Source organism: Manduca sexta, chromosome 19 (genome assembly GCF_014839805.1).
Source record: "Manduca sexta isolate Smith_Timp_Sample1 chromosome 19, JHU_Msex_v1.0, whole genome shotgun sequence".
NCBI classification, from domain to species: domain Eukaryota; kingdom Metazoa; phylum Arthropoda; class Insecta; order Lepidoptera; family Sphingidae; genus Manduca; species Manduca sexta.
The window spans coordinates 3,763,036-3,780,747 of record NC_051133.1 but is presented as its reverse complement, the minus strand read 5'-3'; the positions used below and the strand labels follow the sequence as shown (position 1 = coordinate 3,780,747).

At 32.0% G+C, this 17,712-nt stretch overlaps 2 protein-coding genes across 2 annotated transcripts; one reads left to right on the top strand and one right to left on the bottom strand.

The window, feature by feature from the left end:
• Nucleotides 1-1,464: 1,464 nt before the first annotated feature.
• LOC115441272 (DNL-type zinc finger protein-like) lies at nucleotides 1,465-2,792 on the bottom strand. Its single transcript, XM_030166003.2, has one exon. The coding sequence runs from the start codon at nucleotides 2,629-2,631 to the stop codon at nucleotides 2,101-2,103; it is 531 nt and encodes a 176-aa protein (XP_030021863.2). The 5' UTR covers nucleotides 2,632-2,792; the 3' UTR covers nucleotides 1,465-2,100.
• Nucleotides 2,793-3,597: 805 nt separating this feature from the next.
• LOC115440971 (MMS19 nucleotide excision repair protein homolog) lies at nucleotides 3,598-12,286 on the top strand. The gene is given in 8 exon segments (XM_030165516.2): nucleotides 3,598-3,685; nucleotides 5,825-6,208; nucleotides 6,604-6,953; nucleotides 7,180-8,005; nucleotides 8,008-8,621; nucleotides 8,964-9,230; nucleotides 9,546-9,713; nucleotides 10,172-12,286. Coding segments are annotated over 8 exon segments (2,901 nt in total). The 3' UTR covers nucleotides 10,376-12,286.
• The last annotated feature ends 5,426 nt before the right edge of the window (nucleotides 12,287-17,712 follow it).

Genomic DNA, 17,712 nt, shown 5'->3' with positions numbered 1-17,712 from the left:
ATTACCGGAAAGAGATCAGGCGCAGGACCAACGGCTTTACTTGCTTTCCGAGACACGGGGGTATCACACCACCAACTTCCTGACTCCGAGCTGCGATTGAGTAATTTTTAGGATGGAAAAACCCAGTCACAATTATTTTGGCCCGACCTGGGCTATGAACTCAGAACCTCAGCGCGGTAGTCGTACTTATACCATGTACAATTACAACTACGCCACCGAAGCAGTCAAATATATATCAATATAATATATCAAATCACACTACATAATTCATAACCATATATATCACTAGGTACATAATAGTCTTCATTTTAATCATATCTGAGCATGCATAGGAATTCTACTTACATTCTCTATAATAAATTATGTAAATGAATCTAAAATGCTCTACATTTTCAATCTAGCTTCGTTATAAACACTTATTTTAGGATGTGTGAGTCATTAGTGTCTAAATTCCACCTCGAAATCCCATTCCATGTAAAAAAACAAGATTAAGGAGAGAACAACAAAAAAATCTGATTCCTAACACTTTGTGTTGAATAATACATACATTAATAACTAACATTATTTTGTGATAGTTATATTCTACAAATATCGGGAAGAACTGGATCACTAGATATTTGTTTTTTATGTTGCCTTCCCACCTATGCACATAGTAAAATCACCCTTAAATTCAATATCTCAATACCTTTACTATCTAATTCACTTTTAACTATTCAATGAGCTGGCACTCTCAAGGCTTTTCCTATGATTATTTTGAGGGATTTAATCAACTTTTTACAAGTCCCTACTGTAATTTGATGTTAAGTACAATATATTGCTAAACCACATGATTTACAGCCATTTTCAATAAACAATCTCAATCTCAACATTAACTCTGATACTGAGAATTAATCAATCAACTCATTTGTAAGCATGTGAAAACAATGTTTGTTTCGATTGATCCATTTTTGAGATAAATCGAAAAAGCGATCAGGATTGTTTATAAAAAAAATGGCGGTTAATTAACACACCAGGTAATGTTAAACAGGATGGAATATTTTGAACAGAAATATAATCCATTATTAAGTACCTGTGTTGGATACTACCCACTTGAAGCAGATATTAAATCATAAAGATTTCTAATGTTTATGCGAATGTTAGACATTAAAATTAAACTATTTTTCGGATTTTATCACTGTTTTTATATTTTAAAGTTCTCCTTTTTAAAAAATAAAAGAAAATTAAAATATTAAAACTGCAATAAAATCCGAAAAATAGGTTAGATATTAATTATGTAAAACATCTAGTACATAATCATGCATTTTACCTGTCAATATCAAACAAAATTTAACTATTACATACATTTTGATCAATTATACTTTGGCCTTTGTTTTACAACCACCAACTCTACAAAACATTTAGGATAAAATTAGAATTATTTCTAAATAAAATCCATTATAATGAATGCTTTCATAAACCCGTATCACTGCTCAAAATCATTTTATACTCTTTTAGATATACATTACTTAAAAGTATATTCTACTCTACCAACCACCATACAATTATTTATTGGAATTTTTTGTGATGTAGTTACTCTGAGTAACTATAATTTTACTTGTCCTCTTATTAACTTTAAATAATTTTCTTATTTCGACTATTGTTGTTTTCTTACAAACAATCATTTCTTTGTATGATTATAGAATTAGACAAGACATGTAAGTAATCAAAATGCTGTTAAGCATAAAAGTGTTGATAGCATTGTAGTTTACATAAGCATTTAAATGTTATCCATATAATACTGATACAACTATAATATAATTGATACAACTGACCATGCAAATTATTTGTATGAATTTGATACATGAGGATAAAACTTACTGTAATATTTTAGAGATTATGAACTAGTAAGTATATTTCCTCAAAGTCATATAAATTATAATACAATAAAAAGGATTTATTACAGCAAAATATTCAAGATTCATAGATGCACCTAAATTAAGAAATTATAGTCCAGCTAAATTAAATAAACTAACATACATTTTATAATCAAAGAAACTAGAATGAAAACAATATCTTCAATTAATGTAACAATAACGGTCTACTTAAAAAAAAAGTTTGTGATTAATCTTTCAGCTGCAACATTTCTGTTTCAGATTTATCCGTGTTCTTCAACATCTCAGTAGCGATAAATTCAAGATCTTCAGACATTATTTTCTGTACAGTTTCGCCTTTCTCAGCCATGATGTCTTCGATATTTTTCTTTCCATTCATATCAGTGAACCAATTCAAATTGTCTGCAATCAGGTGCTTGTTGGCACACCCGTCGCAAATAACAATAACTACACCCTTATAATACGCTAGTTTTGATATAAATTTTGTATTGCGTGTATTACATTTTTTGCACGTGAACATGAGTTTAAATTTGCCGTCAAATTTTTTTCGTTCCGGAGCGACTTCGTTAAATTTTGCCGCGGTAGTGCCAAAGTGCCTCGGCGATTGAATCTTTGGTGTTGAAGTAGATGATGCACCTGCAGGCACGACGAATCTTCGTCCAAAATATGAATTGCCATTGCTCGGGAAAAATACGAGATTGTTGAGCAAACGTGGTTTGTGATATTTCACGACAAAATCTATCAATGATTTCTGCGACATTGTTTTTTTCGGTTATGTCTTCGTTGAAATGAGCAGCTGTGAACGTGGAACTAAAAATTCGGATAGCATTCACGAGTTAGTAATATACTTAAAATGTTGCACCACTTTTCATCAACTTGATAAATTAAATTTGTAAACATCAAAATGCAGTAATCTGTAGAATCAGAAAGAACGAACAATTGTCAGAACATAACAGATCATTAATTGTAAATTTTATCATTCGTTCTATTTCAAGCTTTCTTGATGTTTAATTATAATAGTATGCTAGGTATCATAGGTTTTCTACCTGGAAAGTGAAGCAATGAAAGATTTTTAAATTCAAATTCAAAATTTTTATTCATGATAATATCGGGTAAATAGGTGTAAATAGGTAAATTTATGACTATAATATCGAATATCTATCCATTTGGTAATTTTGGGTCTTGTTATTGGTGTTGAAAGTTGAAAAGAAATATATTTCTTTTTTATACATAATATCAGTAATTTCATGAATAGCGATCTTCAAAGTACACATGTGTTTTAAAGATTGAAGTTTTTCATTTAGAAAGATCTAATTTAAAGTCTTTAAACGTACCCAAAGTTAGAACATAATAATTTTATTTGCCATTCATAGTTTGTTCTTTGTAATAACTATGTACTAATATATTACATTGTAACCGTAGATGGGGAAAGATAATATTATAATTAACTTTAAGGGCTTGCAGCACTACTGTCACGTTACAATGACATTTAGGTTCGCCCGTCGCCGTTCTATAACTGACACTGACAGTTTTGCATCAAATAAAATTTGGATATAAATTTCTAACCTATTTTTGTCTAATATTTATTGTTTTGGTGCAATTTACTTAAATTTTCAGTAAAAAAAACAACGTTTGATACTATGTATAAACCATGAGTAGTTCTGTTCATAGATTAGTAAATAAATATAGTTTTTAAAGTTATATCGTTACTAGTTTATACAGCAAAATGGATCAAGTTTGGTTCACTTCCCGGTTGTCGGAGGCTATCACAAATGATGAAATTAAATTCGACGATACACGCAATATCGCCACAGGTGAGTTAATAAAAATAACCTTTAGAAAGTAACTATTGTATTCTCTTTGCTAGAAATCCAATTTTGGACTCAGACAAATTGCTTTATTCAATATTTATTCAGCTTTTTCTCGACATAGTATTATTAACTCATTATCTTAATTACCAAGTTCATGCGGTCGTTAAACGACACTTTAGATTATAAGATTTTTTGTAGAATTGGTTTTAAAAAAATTACTTATTCTACACACTACACAACAAAATTTATCAGAGATTATGTTGATTATGATTGAAATCAGAGTATTATATACTCTAATATACTCAATACAATATAATACTTGTAAGAAAATGAATTATTTGGCAAATATTGTACTGCTATTCGATAATTATTTAATTTTGTGCAATATATTGATATGAAGGAATAGTTTTAATTATTGTGTTACTACAACTATTGTTTTGTTGACCCCAGTTTAGAGTAGAATAAAGGTAGGGGAAAAGTATAATAATATATGCTTCATCAGCACTGTATAACAACTTGTTGGTTATTGCACAATACTGCATAACTAGCTTCAGTAAATACTACGTAAATTAAAAAAAATACAAATGACCATACAGTATGTATTTTTAATCAAGGCACCTATTTAAACACACAGCAGTACATGGTTACATGTAGCTAGTAAAAATATACCCAAAATGCATAAATGATGGAGTATTTACCTCAAAAAATAGAAAAAGATTCCTGTTGTGTGGGTACTCTTAATTACTTGTTTGACCTACCTTATTGGTCATTGTACATGAATATGACCATTAAGTATTATCCATTATCTCGTCATACATCAAACCTGGCTTACAAATGCAAAATACCTAGGTGCTTAATCTCCTGTAAAAAAACTAGGTAATATACACAATCATTTTATTGTAATTTTGGAACCAAAAATTTCAAATTCTGTATCAATAATAGTTTATAAAAAGTGCCAATGTAATAAAATAAAAATATTACTTAACAAATATATCGGTGCCATTCATAACTATGAATAACTGTCGCGAAAATGCTATCATTATCAAACTCGAATTAACAAATGTATTGTAATTTATAATAGTTTATTTATTATGATTATCAATCCAGTAATATAAACTCATTTGGTTTTGTAAACAATACTTATTTTATGTTATAAGGCAATAATGTGTCCACCAATGCACTCTTCATAGCATGCCTCAGCTGCAGTGCTTCACACAGGCACAGTCTAGCCTATTTGCAAACATGTTCACAATGCTATTAGTGCAGACCCTCACCCTGAAAACTAGTGTTCCATATGTTTTTACAATGTAACGTAAAAGCAATCTACATATGCCCCTGCAAACATCTCTGACACACTTTAATATAGGAACAGCTGCCGACAGTACTTTGAAAATAATTATAAACAATTGTTACACATTTGTAGTTATATAATTTAAGTGATGAAATAATAAAATAAGCTGTGTTGGAAACCTGTTATGTTTCATTAAGTACAAAATAAGATAATTTGAAGGATTATGTGACTTCTTGTCTTAATTTTGTTAATAGAATTATTGATAAGAAACATGACGTCAACATAATTAGATAATGGACAAATAGCATGTGTTCCAAATGATAATTCTATAGTAGGTCACTAATAATATGATAATTAATTTACGTTGTTTGATAGTCTTGTGGTTAAGGAATCATGTAGTGGATTTTGAAAATCACACCCATTGTAATTGTACAGAAGAGGATTGCCTCTCACCCATACAAATATGGGAATGGTAAAAAAACCCCACTGCTTCTGATGGTAACCAAAGTGGGGTCTAGATAGATTGTCAACTGAAAACACACACTGGGGTCCAGACAGACTATCGACTGAAAAGTTATGATTATCCCTTGCCAGTTAAAATAATCAACCCAGGTTTTTTGATTATGTGATTTTAAAGGTTATTTAAAGGATTTTCTTTTTTTATAATATATTATTATGGATCTAAAATGTATTTGTTTTCTGGTCCCCGATAAGAGAAGAATTGTATTTTAGTATATTATGGTTTATCGGGTTTAACTGTTTAAAAATTTAAAATAAATTATTTTCTAAAACTCTTCTTCAGTTTTATTATTATTATCCTAATATATATTTTGCAATTATATTTTTTATAGACATAGTGTCCGGCCACTTAGAAATCCAAAATCTAGTTGGTAACATGGAAGGAGTCTTGACAAACACAGATGTAGAAAACCGTGAAAAAGGAATGATATTTTTTACAAAAGTCCTTAAAGAGTTACCGAAGACTCTCTTATCAGAAATGCAGTTACAATTCATATCAAAATTTTACATAGATCGGTTAAAAGACAATCACCGTATAATACCTGCAGTCATAGAAGGATATTTGGCTATAGTCGCAATGAAGAATTACAAGATTCAGTGGAGCAGTGAATTTTTCACAGTACTGTTTAAGGAGGTGTCGTGCCAGTCTCAAGTAAGGCAGGATAGGCACAATATTTATAATATTTTATACCAAGTAATGAAGAAGGATATTGAATGTAAGTATTATCTATCATACTACTTGTACTCAAGTTAAAGTTACAGTAGCAGATTTACTAATCTGCTGGTTACATTTTTAGTTTGTTACATGAATTATATTATGCTTATATTAGAAGGAAAATATAATGGGAAAATGGGCTCACATCAAGTGATGCGATGTGCCGCGAAGCAATGCTGATACTTGTGACTTTAAAGACATATTGTGTGCGAAGTCTTTTTAGTGACGCAATTCGCGAACTGGGATTATAATATGCTCGTAGAATCCGAGCATTTTATTCCGAGCATGATATCGCTGGTCAATCGATTTATTAATAGCGGCATCGCTTTCTCTTGATGTGTCGCTACTTTTGTCACAACATTTCTTACATAGCTAACAATATTTATTATATTACAGATGTGAAGTCACTGGGTCCAGATTTCGTATACGGTGTTATCTCATCTATAGAGGGCGAAAGGGATCCTCGAAATCTAATGTTCCTATTTTCTATATTACCAACTTTTATAAAGAATGTACCATTGGGACATTTAGTTGAAGAAATGTTCGAAGTTATTGCCTGTTACTTTCCTGTTGACTTTCATCCCACTTCAGAAGATCCTACTGCGGTCACTAGAAATGACTTGGCGAATGCGTTGTATCCTTGTCTATGTGCCACAGGGGAGTTTGGAGAGCCATGTATGCTTTTGTTGATCGAAAAGCTGGAATCTAGTTTGCGTGTAGCTAAGCTTGATGCGTATAAGTTGTTGGTATGTCTTTTTATATTTATTCTTTTATAATCAGCTCATGTTGTAATAGGAATTACTAAACATGAGTAAACGTTTAGATTTAAAGCCTTATTTAAGTAACTAAATTGCCCTAACACTGCCCATAAGCATTTATTTATATGGGCAGCGAGACCCATTTAAATGCGAAAATGGTATCAAAATCAAAAAAATAAGCTCACTCTATAACACCGTTATTTCTAACTTTCAGGCGGCATCTTGCAAAATATTCAACGCCCAAGTATACTTTCCATTCCTTAAAAGGTTGTGGTCTACGATTCACACAGATGTAATGCAGAAGACAGACGATGAGATGAGAATGGGTGCTCTTGACGCACTCTCAAGCCTCATTGTTGTTCAAGCGACTCAAGCAAACACTGGCCAAGAATTTGAGAACTTCCTCAAAGGGATAATAATAACAATGCAAAGAGAGATAGCTGATGCTACAACATTAGGCCATTTTACACACGCAACCAAAGTGTTGATCACAGCTTCAAACGCGACAAAAGAATCTTGTATCATAATCACAAAGATTATGGTGCCAGCAGGTATTGCTTACACCGAATATAGAGTGACAGACAAACTCCAAATGGCAAGCTTAGAATTTCTGGCGGATTTGTATGGAATAGTTAAAAACTGGGATGTTCTAGATAGCATTGGTGATCATATTTACGAAATACCAGGACTATGTCTGAAAGCCGTGAGTTTAACGCAGAAAGATTTTCAAATTGTGGGACTCAAAACATTGTTAAAAGTGAAGGATCTATTGAAATCTGATTTGGTGTTGCCGTTTGTGGAAATTCTTGTTAGTTTCATTCAGCATTCTCGGGATGATGACGTGCTTAAATTGAGTATAAAAACAATTAATGTAATAGCTAGGAAGTATCCTGAAATGATCATGGATTATGTGGTCAGAGGCAAATTTGATGTAAACAATTTGACAGAAGACAAAGCTACTTTGCAGAAACGTGCTCGACTGCTCTCAAATTTAGCTAGCATCGACGATTTCACTAAAGTAATACTTGAAGAGATGTTAAAATGATTGTTTCGAACGATGAAGACGCTTGTCAAGTCGTAGAGGCTCTGAGCGAAAGTATTTTAGATAAGCAATTGTATCCAGAAAATAAAGTAGTTGAAATCGAAAGTGATCACGGGCTTATAGACAAAGTAATCAACTGGTTGTATACAGAACAAGATCTACACAATCGTGTTTCAGAAGACGGTTTTATATTAGTTAATAGATTAGTAGCGAATTTACCAGCAGATAAACAAAAAGATGTAGTTGATAGACATACTCAAAGGGCTATAGCAAAATGTGCTGAATGTGCAAATTATTTTTATCTAATAGAGGCATTGTATGGTTCCTTAAGACAAGGCGTTAGTGGAAGTTATACTAAAGGTATAGTACGTCTTTCCACAACTCTAGCTCTTAATGTTGATGATGAAAAAGTGAGATACAGTGCAGCAAGCCTATTGGCTCAGATGTTGAATAAAGCCGATTTTGGAGAGCCGTTTGAAGTTGTTTATGAGATGTTGAATAGTAAATTGGAGATGGAAGTGGGTGTGTCCGATCGTCTGTTAATGCTTTACGCGTGGGTGACAAAAGCTTTGGTCATGAGAGGCAGTGTGATGTACACGGAGTGGTTTCAGAAGGTAAATATTATGATTTTGTGGGTGGTAATGGATCGACACTAGTATCGTTTAGATACGTTATTTCAGTTAGTTCTTAAAGATAGAATTATATTTTTGCTCACGGTTGCGTCAATGAAAGTTCCATTACAATAAATTGAACCCTATCACAATTTAATAATAACACCCTTAAGAAAAGTATCATCATTCCTTCAGATTAGTTTTACTGAGAGAAAGCTGAGTACAAAAAATAAATAAATAAAATGCTTTATTCATCATGTAGGCGAATATAGTTGCACTTATTATAAGTCAAGGTACATAAGTATATTTAATTATTACTAAAAATCATCCAATTTCAATTTGCAGATAACACAGTTCATGAACAATCCGAACCACAGTAAAGACGTAGCTAATGCTGTTAAACTGATAATGTCGGATTCAACACACATTCTGACGGCGAGTCAGCATTGTAGGGTGAGCCCTGTGTACAAACAGAGGGTGTTTGTGGAGTTCTTTAAGTTTTCACAAAGTATAGGAGAATTGGATGCGAGCGTGAAGGAGGATTACTATTTAGCTTGGGCTTACATTTTGGAACAAACGCCTCGGAGCGCGTTTATCGGTGAATTGGACAAGGTGAGATTTCGGAAATATTAAATTATATAATAAACTTTGATATACATGTATAATATTATATTTTTTGGTATGCTCCTTATATTAACAAAATACAACTGATAAATGACTAGTTGAGTAACAGTATAAATATATAGATATCAAATAATAAAAAAGAAACAATATTTTTTGTTTGTTTATAAATACAGGTGAAATAAAACGCATTGAGTTCACGTGGAAGCTTATGCATTAAGTAGTTTTCATTTTGTTTTCTAAAGCAGTATCGATACGGCAAATCGATTAAAATATCGATATTAAATGTTTAATTATTATTTACAGATCGCAAGGATAATAATAGATTCAGTAATATACAACAATAAACACCTATTGATTATAATGATTGGATTGTTAATACATTTGGTTGACATTAAAAATGCATCAGTTGTCGATAGTATGCAGAGTTTACTTCCGCGCCTCACAGCTTTAGCACAGTATGAAGGGTCTATGGTGAGTTTATTAGATCTGTTTTATTGGTCTATCTCTGGGCATCGGTCTCTACTAGTTTTAGTATAGGTATTTTTTTATATTGGGTTACGTCTGGGCATATTCCTTAATAGGGTTAGCCTTTTGTCCACTCAAGTGTAATGAGAGTTATTGATACATGCAAAACTATAAACTAATTTAGTTGATTTTGGAGAACTAAAAGGATTTCCCACGATGTTTTCTTTTTTAAATTAGCAATGGATAGGAATGTGGCTTTAAATTTCAGGATGTGCCTTATTTATGAGATCAAATTCAGGACTATAACTTATAAAGAATATTTTTTATGCCTAAGGCGGTCTTAGTATCCATCATATTTTATATCGATTTTTTTCGAAACGATTTATATAAATTCAGAACTAATCGCGCCAAACCTAATTTTCTATCTGTTTTTCTCATATCAAATAATAATTATATCATTCCAGGATGTACGAATAATGAGCCTACGGTTCCTGGCGCATGTGGCGAATACGTATCCAACGTCCGTCATCCTCCCGTACAAACAGGACATGCTGATCGGCCTTGCGCCGGCGCTGGACGACAAGAAACGTCTGGTACGCGACGTCGCGGTAAAGGCGCGCACCAGGTGGTTCATGGTCGGAGCACCCGGCGAGGCTAAGGAGAATTAATGTGTACTGGACATTGATTTTGAAAGGTGATTGAAACAGCTCAGAGTCGAGAGGCAAGGTTAAGAACAGTGTAGATTTAAAGCTATGTGTACATTCATCGATGTAATAGTGATTAAAAAATTAAATTGGCGTCGATAAGTTTTGGTCCTTCGATCCAGATATGGAATGGTGTTTTGTGATTTTTTTGGGTGATAGTGACAAATTACCTTATATTTGGTAGTATCAGTGGACGCGACATTCTAATATATTAGCATAAAGTTGTATGTATGTATCAACAACAAATTATACAGCTTATGGTATGATTTCAGCTGAAATGCCTATACTAATATAATGGACTGAATGAAAAGTAGGAACAAGTTATCGATATACCGATAGCAAAAGTGCGCAGTTCAGTGAGCATTTTACTAAAAAAAAAAGTGCAAAAAATGGATATCCTCATAACACGACGCGATTCCATTATTAATGTGACGATTTTTTTTTGTTGACTATTTCATAATGCGATCTGACTAGATAGAAGTTTCTTTTATGTGGATTTTGAAAAGAATTTACTACAAAAATGAAACTGACTGATGAAAAGCCTTATCTGGAGGTATAGAAATATTTACAGTAGTTTATCTCACGATATGAAACTGTTTTATCTCAGTAGTTGCAATACATTTTATAATAACTGAACGCCAAACGCTCAATAAATACATTAAATCAGTTCAAACTTAAATGTAGGCAAATAAATGCGCTTTTAGGGATAAAACACAGTGTATTGACCTTATCTCCGTCCTATAATGTGACCTATCAAAATATCAGGCACAAAGAAGCATGCGAAATCAGATTATTTTGAATATAATTGGAGTGTACCATAAATTTGTGGAAAAGTAAAAACATGATTGCAAGATTGGTCTACTGACAAGGAGAATAAAAGTATTGCTTTTATTAAAAATAATATGAACAGTTTTGAGCATGATAAGTTTTTTTTTTATTTCTTGATGGTTTCATGAGCTACCCTTTATCCCTCGTCGCACTTGAAGGTAAACAGTATTTAGAAGAATTGCGATCAGCAATACCACTTTAATTTGGTATCTTCATATTCACTGAGCGATTATATTAGATGCAATAAATGTTAGTCGGATATGTATGTTTTTATTCCATGTAAAATAGCCGTACAATGTTTTTTCGAGCTTAAAACCTAATTGTCTATGGTAATAACGCAGGGATGATTGTCTATGTTTATAGGGAATATATGTGTGCTAAAATATATTTTAAAGTACTTACAACATATTGAGTAAAGAGCAATTTTTATTTGACTTTTTATATTTGGTGAGAATGGTTCTCTGATTTTGTAAATATTATTTTGTATAATTCATGACAGCGTTTTATCGTTTTATTTTATTATATTTATTCCTTACCCATTCTCCATAGAGCTTCAAGCACAAAGTATTAAAATCCGTACATTGAAGGCAGCAATAAAATATTGTTTATCAGAAAATACAACAATTTAGCACCAGTTATAGAAGCATTTTTCCATAGCATTATTTTTCTTTAAAAATCGTTAACTTTTCTATCTCCAGACACAAGGTAAGCTTGTCTCACTAATATCTCAAACGTTTGTTACCTTAGTAACTGATGATTCCGCATCCTAACTGAATCTACAGGCGATTCTGTTCCAATTTTAATTTTTGGTCTCATTCCGAGAATAAACCAATGAAAATAAGTTATTTGTAAACGTCAAAAATACTTTGCTCTGATTGGTCCATTCTTGCGACGGATCGGAAAAGCGATTGGGAGTGTTTATTATAAACGATAGTTAATTGTATTTGTCACCGTCGCGTATTAAGGGCAAGTTCAATGAATGTTAAGGAAATTGTATATTATCTGGCCCCTAATTCTTTTCTAATTTGGTTTTTATTACTGTGGCATGCATAAAAATATAATTTGTTAACTATGTAGCCTCCAAAAAAAATTACCGAACTGCATTTTACACGTATATATAATGTTTGTTGATGATAATGTTCCTAATCTTAAAATATCATGGACATGTTGGTTGTACTATACACATGTGGACAAAAAAAATATTACAAGTAAGTTTTGTGATTTATTCAATATAAAATATGGCCTTTTTACCTTGCTATTAGTAAAAAGTTTTTTTTTTTATATATTTTCTGGTATCTAGTTCCAACGACAACACTGTAGTAAAAACGCTACCTCTTTAAAACTTTTTATCATTGTATTATATTTAATACAATGATAATTAAATATAATACAATAATAAAAAGTTTAAATATTTACAATATTTCGTGTTTCAAAGTGCGTCATTTTTTTGTCAGCAAGTATATGTGAAATTATTATTTTATTGTATCGATATTTAATCTATAGTCTGCATTTATTTGTATGATTTATCTGTAAATATTAAATATACTAGCAGCTGTTCACGAGAATATATTAGTGGTAGATCTGACTCTTCTGAGCCATGTGATTTTTCAATCGTCATATGATTATTTATAAATTATAACCAGACGGAATATGAAGGTCAAACTATAGGGCAACTTTATTCATACAATTGTTGTTTTTAATTAGTATCTGTTATCTATTTTCCTAAAAATAACATATTTGATGATTAAAAAATCAGCCATGTATCAAATACGATAGTTTATGTTGAGACTAAGGTCATGGATGTTTTGTTGCTTCAAATAAAGTTTTTATTTTTACACGTGGTTTTATTGATGCTTTGTTTTTGTTTTTTATCGGCCAAGAAGCCTAGCGCACTTATTGAGAGGTTCGTGTTCTACATTTGAATTGGTGTTCTAAATTTGAATCTAATTTTAACAGGGGATTCTATAAATAATTGAATATATTGTCGGTAGATGGCGCAGTTTTGTGATAATCGGAATCTTTGGAGATAGAGTCTCACTACTAAATTTAATAAGATTGGAACATACATGGGGGTGATTTGGATACCCCAAGGGATGCTCTATCTCTGGACCTCCGCTTAACACTATTTTCTGGGACATCCTGTATATAATTTGATAAAAATTGGTTCTGGGCCGATTATAATTGATGGACAACGGGGCCAGAATATTTTATAGGGCTAACTTTTCTAAAATTCTATTTTTTACTACATTAATTGCACTCCTTTCAAAGCACATAACTCTAACTCAAATTAAATCCCACATAAATCCAGACTGTATCGCAACACTTCCAAAGACCCCTGGATTAGTCGAACAAATCTCTGGCCACTAACAATTTGATCCAAATTTGCATAATCTGTTATCAGAGGCGAGCATTTGCCGCACTTTAAATGATAATGAGAGAGCACCCTTGGGCGGGGTTTTTAAACCTATTGTCCAGGGACATACTGACGTTAAAATATTTTCAGTGTATAAATTAGCCGTGAATGAGATAATCTTGCATATAAACGGTCTATTACTTAGATAAATGACGTTTTTTAAGTTGATATTGGGCTTGATAAGGGTTTTGTTAATGGCTGTTATAAGTTATAGTTGTGTGATTCATGTTAGTTTTTTGGGTAAATTATTCGCTTTTTTACACATCACGCATTTATCCCCGACGGGGTATGTAGAGGTGCAAACTGGGCACCCACTTTTCGCCAAGTGTGTTACGTCCCATGATGTACTTGTCTAGCCTATCGCTATATCGGGCACAAATTCCGGACTCCGGGCTGATACTGAGCAGAAAAACTCAAATATCACTTTACCCGACCCGGGATTCGAACCCAGGACCTCAGAGCGCTGCAGTACAAAACGCCACCAAAGTAGTCCTCATTTTTATCAAAAACGAATACTTTGCATTAAAAGTAATAAAAAAAGTTCTCAATCGATATTAGGTAATCAAAATTGATTTAATTTAAAAAATTCAGTTGACGACACAATATCATTTATTTGATACCCTTAAGAAAACTTCAGAAGCAATAACAGAGTAATTGCATTACTGAATTCCCGCCACAACTCATTTCTTATTATCTAAAGTAAAAAGTAAATTTATTCAGTATTTAAATATTAAAAGCGCGAGATCGACTTAATTTAGTTTTTCTAGAACTTCAATTAGTTACGTAGCTCGCGAGCGTTATTTTTTTCTGAGTGACCTATTAACTTTGTATTCATCTAATAAAAATAATTTCAATGTAACTTGATCAAATGTAGTTTATTAGTTAGCAAAATTGATTTGAATAAATATTTAAACGAATGTATAATTTGGTATCGATTTGACTGATGATGGAATGGTAGCACATGAAATGAAATAAAAGGTATTATACATTATTTAAACTCCGTCAATATTATAATTATTATAAATATCGATAAATATTTTTTCGCAACCTCACATCGTAAAATTATTTTTGAGTTGTTTAAATCATAATCATTTATAGCCTAAATGGTATTCAAAACTGATGTAACATCGTAATATGGTTCTAAAAACTACCTATTAATAATTTATACTTTATATTATTTATATTATTATACGTTAATCAGTTTGTACTCTAACACGTATATTTACATTCATGTCTATAAAATATTCTTTTTTAAATAAAAATGATAAAGTACTTAATTAAATAAAATGTTTTATAAATAAACTAGTCCACACTGGTCTTATCTGGTCTGTTCAATATCTAGGATTCCCAGTGGGCTGTTCACTGCCACTCAATGTTTACTGAGTAGGTGATCCAAATATAAGCTTTATATCAAAGCGTGTTGATTTAAAATTGATTAACCAAATTCGATGGATATGAAAAACTAGTTTAGAAATGAATTATTGATTTATTCGGGGAATAAATTAATCAAGAATATTGACATTTATAGTTTAAGTTGTAATTATATTGAAACAAGATTTAAGATTTGCTGTAATAGAAAAGAATTTCGGAATTTCGGGCGATAGAGTTATCTTTTTTGAAGAGAAACTTATTTAGAATCGTTGTGATTTGAAATTTCATTAAACGAACATGCGTCACCATATTTGAAAAAGGAACAACGTTCATCCAGCCTGCATGCTATACAAAATTATAATTGAGATACACAGCAGCTGTTATTTTTATTGGCCGTCAAATTCGAATAAGTCTTTAACTCGTATTTGTAATCGAATCTCATTCGATTATTCGCTGCAAGCGTCTCAATAACGCAAGAACAACCCTAGTGATAAATCTTCTCATAGTGACGATCTCCATTTAAATTAAATCATCAACGGACACCATTTAATCAGCGAAGGTCCGAGCGCACAATTTCCACGGCCATTCGTCTAGGAAAGCATTTTCGGCCAGCGTTTCGCACACGCCCCGAATTCTAAGCAGAAATCTTGTTTAGTTTAAGTGTTAATGTTAGAGCGAATGAAGGGCATTGTTAGTATGTACAGTTAATTTCTAGCTTTACTGACGATGTTTAATTAAAGAATGTTATTTTGTTGGAACGTAGCGATGTCCCAGTGGTAGTTTACATGACCCGTATAAATGTAGGGTGAGAAAAAAGTATCGGATTCTATCCAATTGGCATCGTAGTTTTTAAGCTCAATGACGACTCGAGCATGGCTTTTACATGACAAAGACTGCTCATAAAAAATCTTCTGAAAAATAGCTTACGAGAGATTGAGATTGATATAGAGTATCAGAATTAGGCTAATTGTAACGTTTATTTATTTTTGTATAATACTAAAACGGATTTGCAAATTTAATTTTAAAATATAAAAATAATACAATACGCTTGCTTTATATTAGAGCTTTGTAATTCGCATTCGCAAACACATGTATTAAACACATACAAACGAATAAAATGATGCAAAATGTAGCATGCTGGATGAACGCTGTTCCTTTTTTGAAATATCGTGACGCATGTTCGTTGCATCGAATTTCAAATCACAAAGATTCTAAAAAAGATTCACTTAAAAAAAGATAACTCTATCGCCCAAAATTTAAATTACGGATGTATGTGGATCGCTTCATCTCCATCACAAAGAGATATGAGATGTTAAATCCCATAATGTTTAGTAAATACTGGGTACAATGCCCATCAAAACTGAATTTAATAAAGTTTATACCTATTTTTTTTATAAAATTTTATGTTGTTATGAAGTATGAACACCTATAAAGACACTATTGCACCATTTGTCTTAATGTTATTATTTCATATTTTATGTTTGTACCTTCACCTTTGATGTACAATGTAATAAATAAAAACAATTTTGACCAATTAACATAACGAACAAAATAAACAAAACTAATCCAAACCGTTCCCCATCCAAGATTCGAAGTCATTCACAAAAGAGTTCTACACTGAGTCCGCACATAAACGTTACTAATTTACGAAAGGCTTCCTAAAATTCTTAGGGCTCTGACTAGATTACCTAACGGAATTGGTTCAGCAAATTGGCTCGCATATAACCATAGTTTGCGAAAACCTTTTTGTTTTACCCTAGGGAAGATGTTAATTCGGTCATTGGAGCATCTATGCGATATTGATACACCATTATCTTGTGTGCGTAAGTAATTTTAATTAGGATAATTAGTTAATGACGTAAGCGTTGAAATTAAGTATAAGTTAGGTGTAATCAAGCCGTAATATGAATTGATTTATTTTGAACCCGTAAAATGTTATACATTATTTAGATTCCGTCAATATTAACTCTACCACCAGTTCGGAAAGCAGTTCTCACCGGAGAAGAACGGACAAGAAACTCATGTGGTGCTCTTTTCAAAATCAGTTTAAAGTATAGACTACATGATAAAGAAACGAAAAAAAATACAATTGTTTTTTTTATTATTGTTTAGAGCAGTTTATTTGTATGCTCGCAAAATAAGGAATAAATTAATTTTAAATTTCTATTAGAGTGCACAACTAACTCAGGAATCATGAAATATTTTATATTATTATATAACCTATGATGATAATATTTCCTATTAGTTGCAAGTCAGTCAGCCTTCAGCAAATATGTTATTTTAGTATAATTAGCTCGTGGATTTAAGGAAATTAGGCGCCGCGTAGACTATTAAATTCTCGCATTAGACATTGAAATAAAACTATATTACATATGGTTTTTATCCCGGTTATTTATATTATTATTTTCTTCCGACATTTCTAAGCCTTTGCAGCCATCATGGGGCAGGGCTTGTATTAGGTCTACACAAAATGGCAACAAGTATTTCTACCTACAATAATATAATAATAATAATAATATCAGCCCTGTATTATATACTTGCCCACTACTGAGCACGGGCCTCCTCTACTACTGAGAGGGATTAGGCCTCAGTCCACCACGCTGGCCTAGTGCGGATTGGTAGACTTCACACACCTTCGAAATTCCTATAGAGAACTTATCAGATGTGCAGGTTTCCTCACGATGTTTTC

Coding starts and splice junctions, on each gene's coding strand:
- LOC115441272 (XM_030166003.2), bottom strand. CDS start 2,631: ATGTCGCAGAAATCATTGATAGATTTTGTCGTGAAATATCACAAACCA.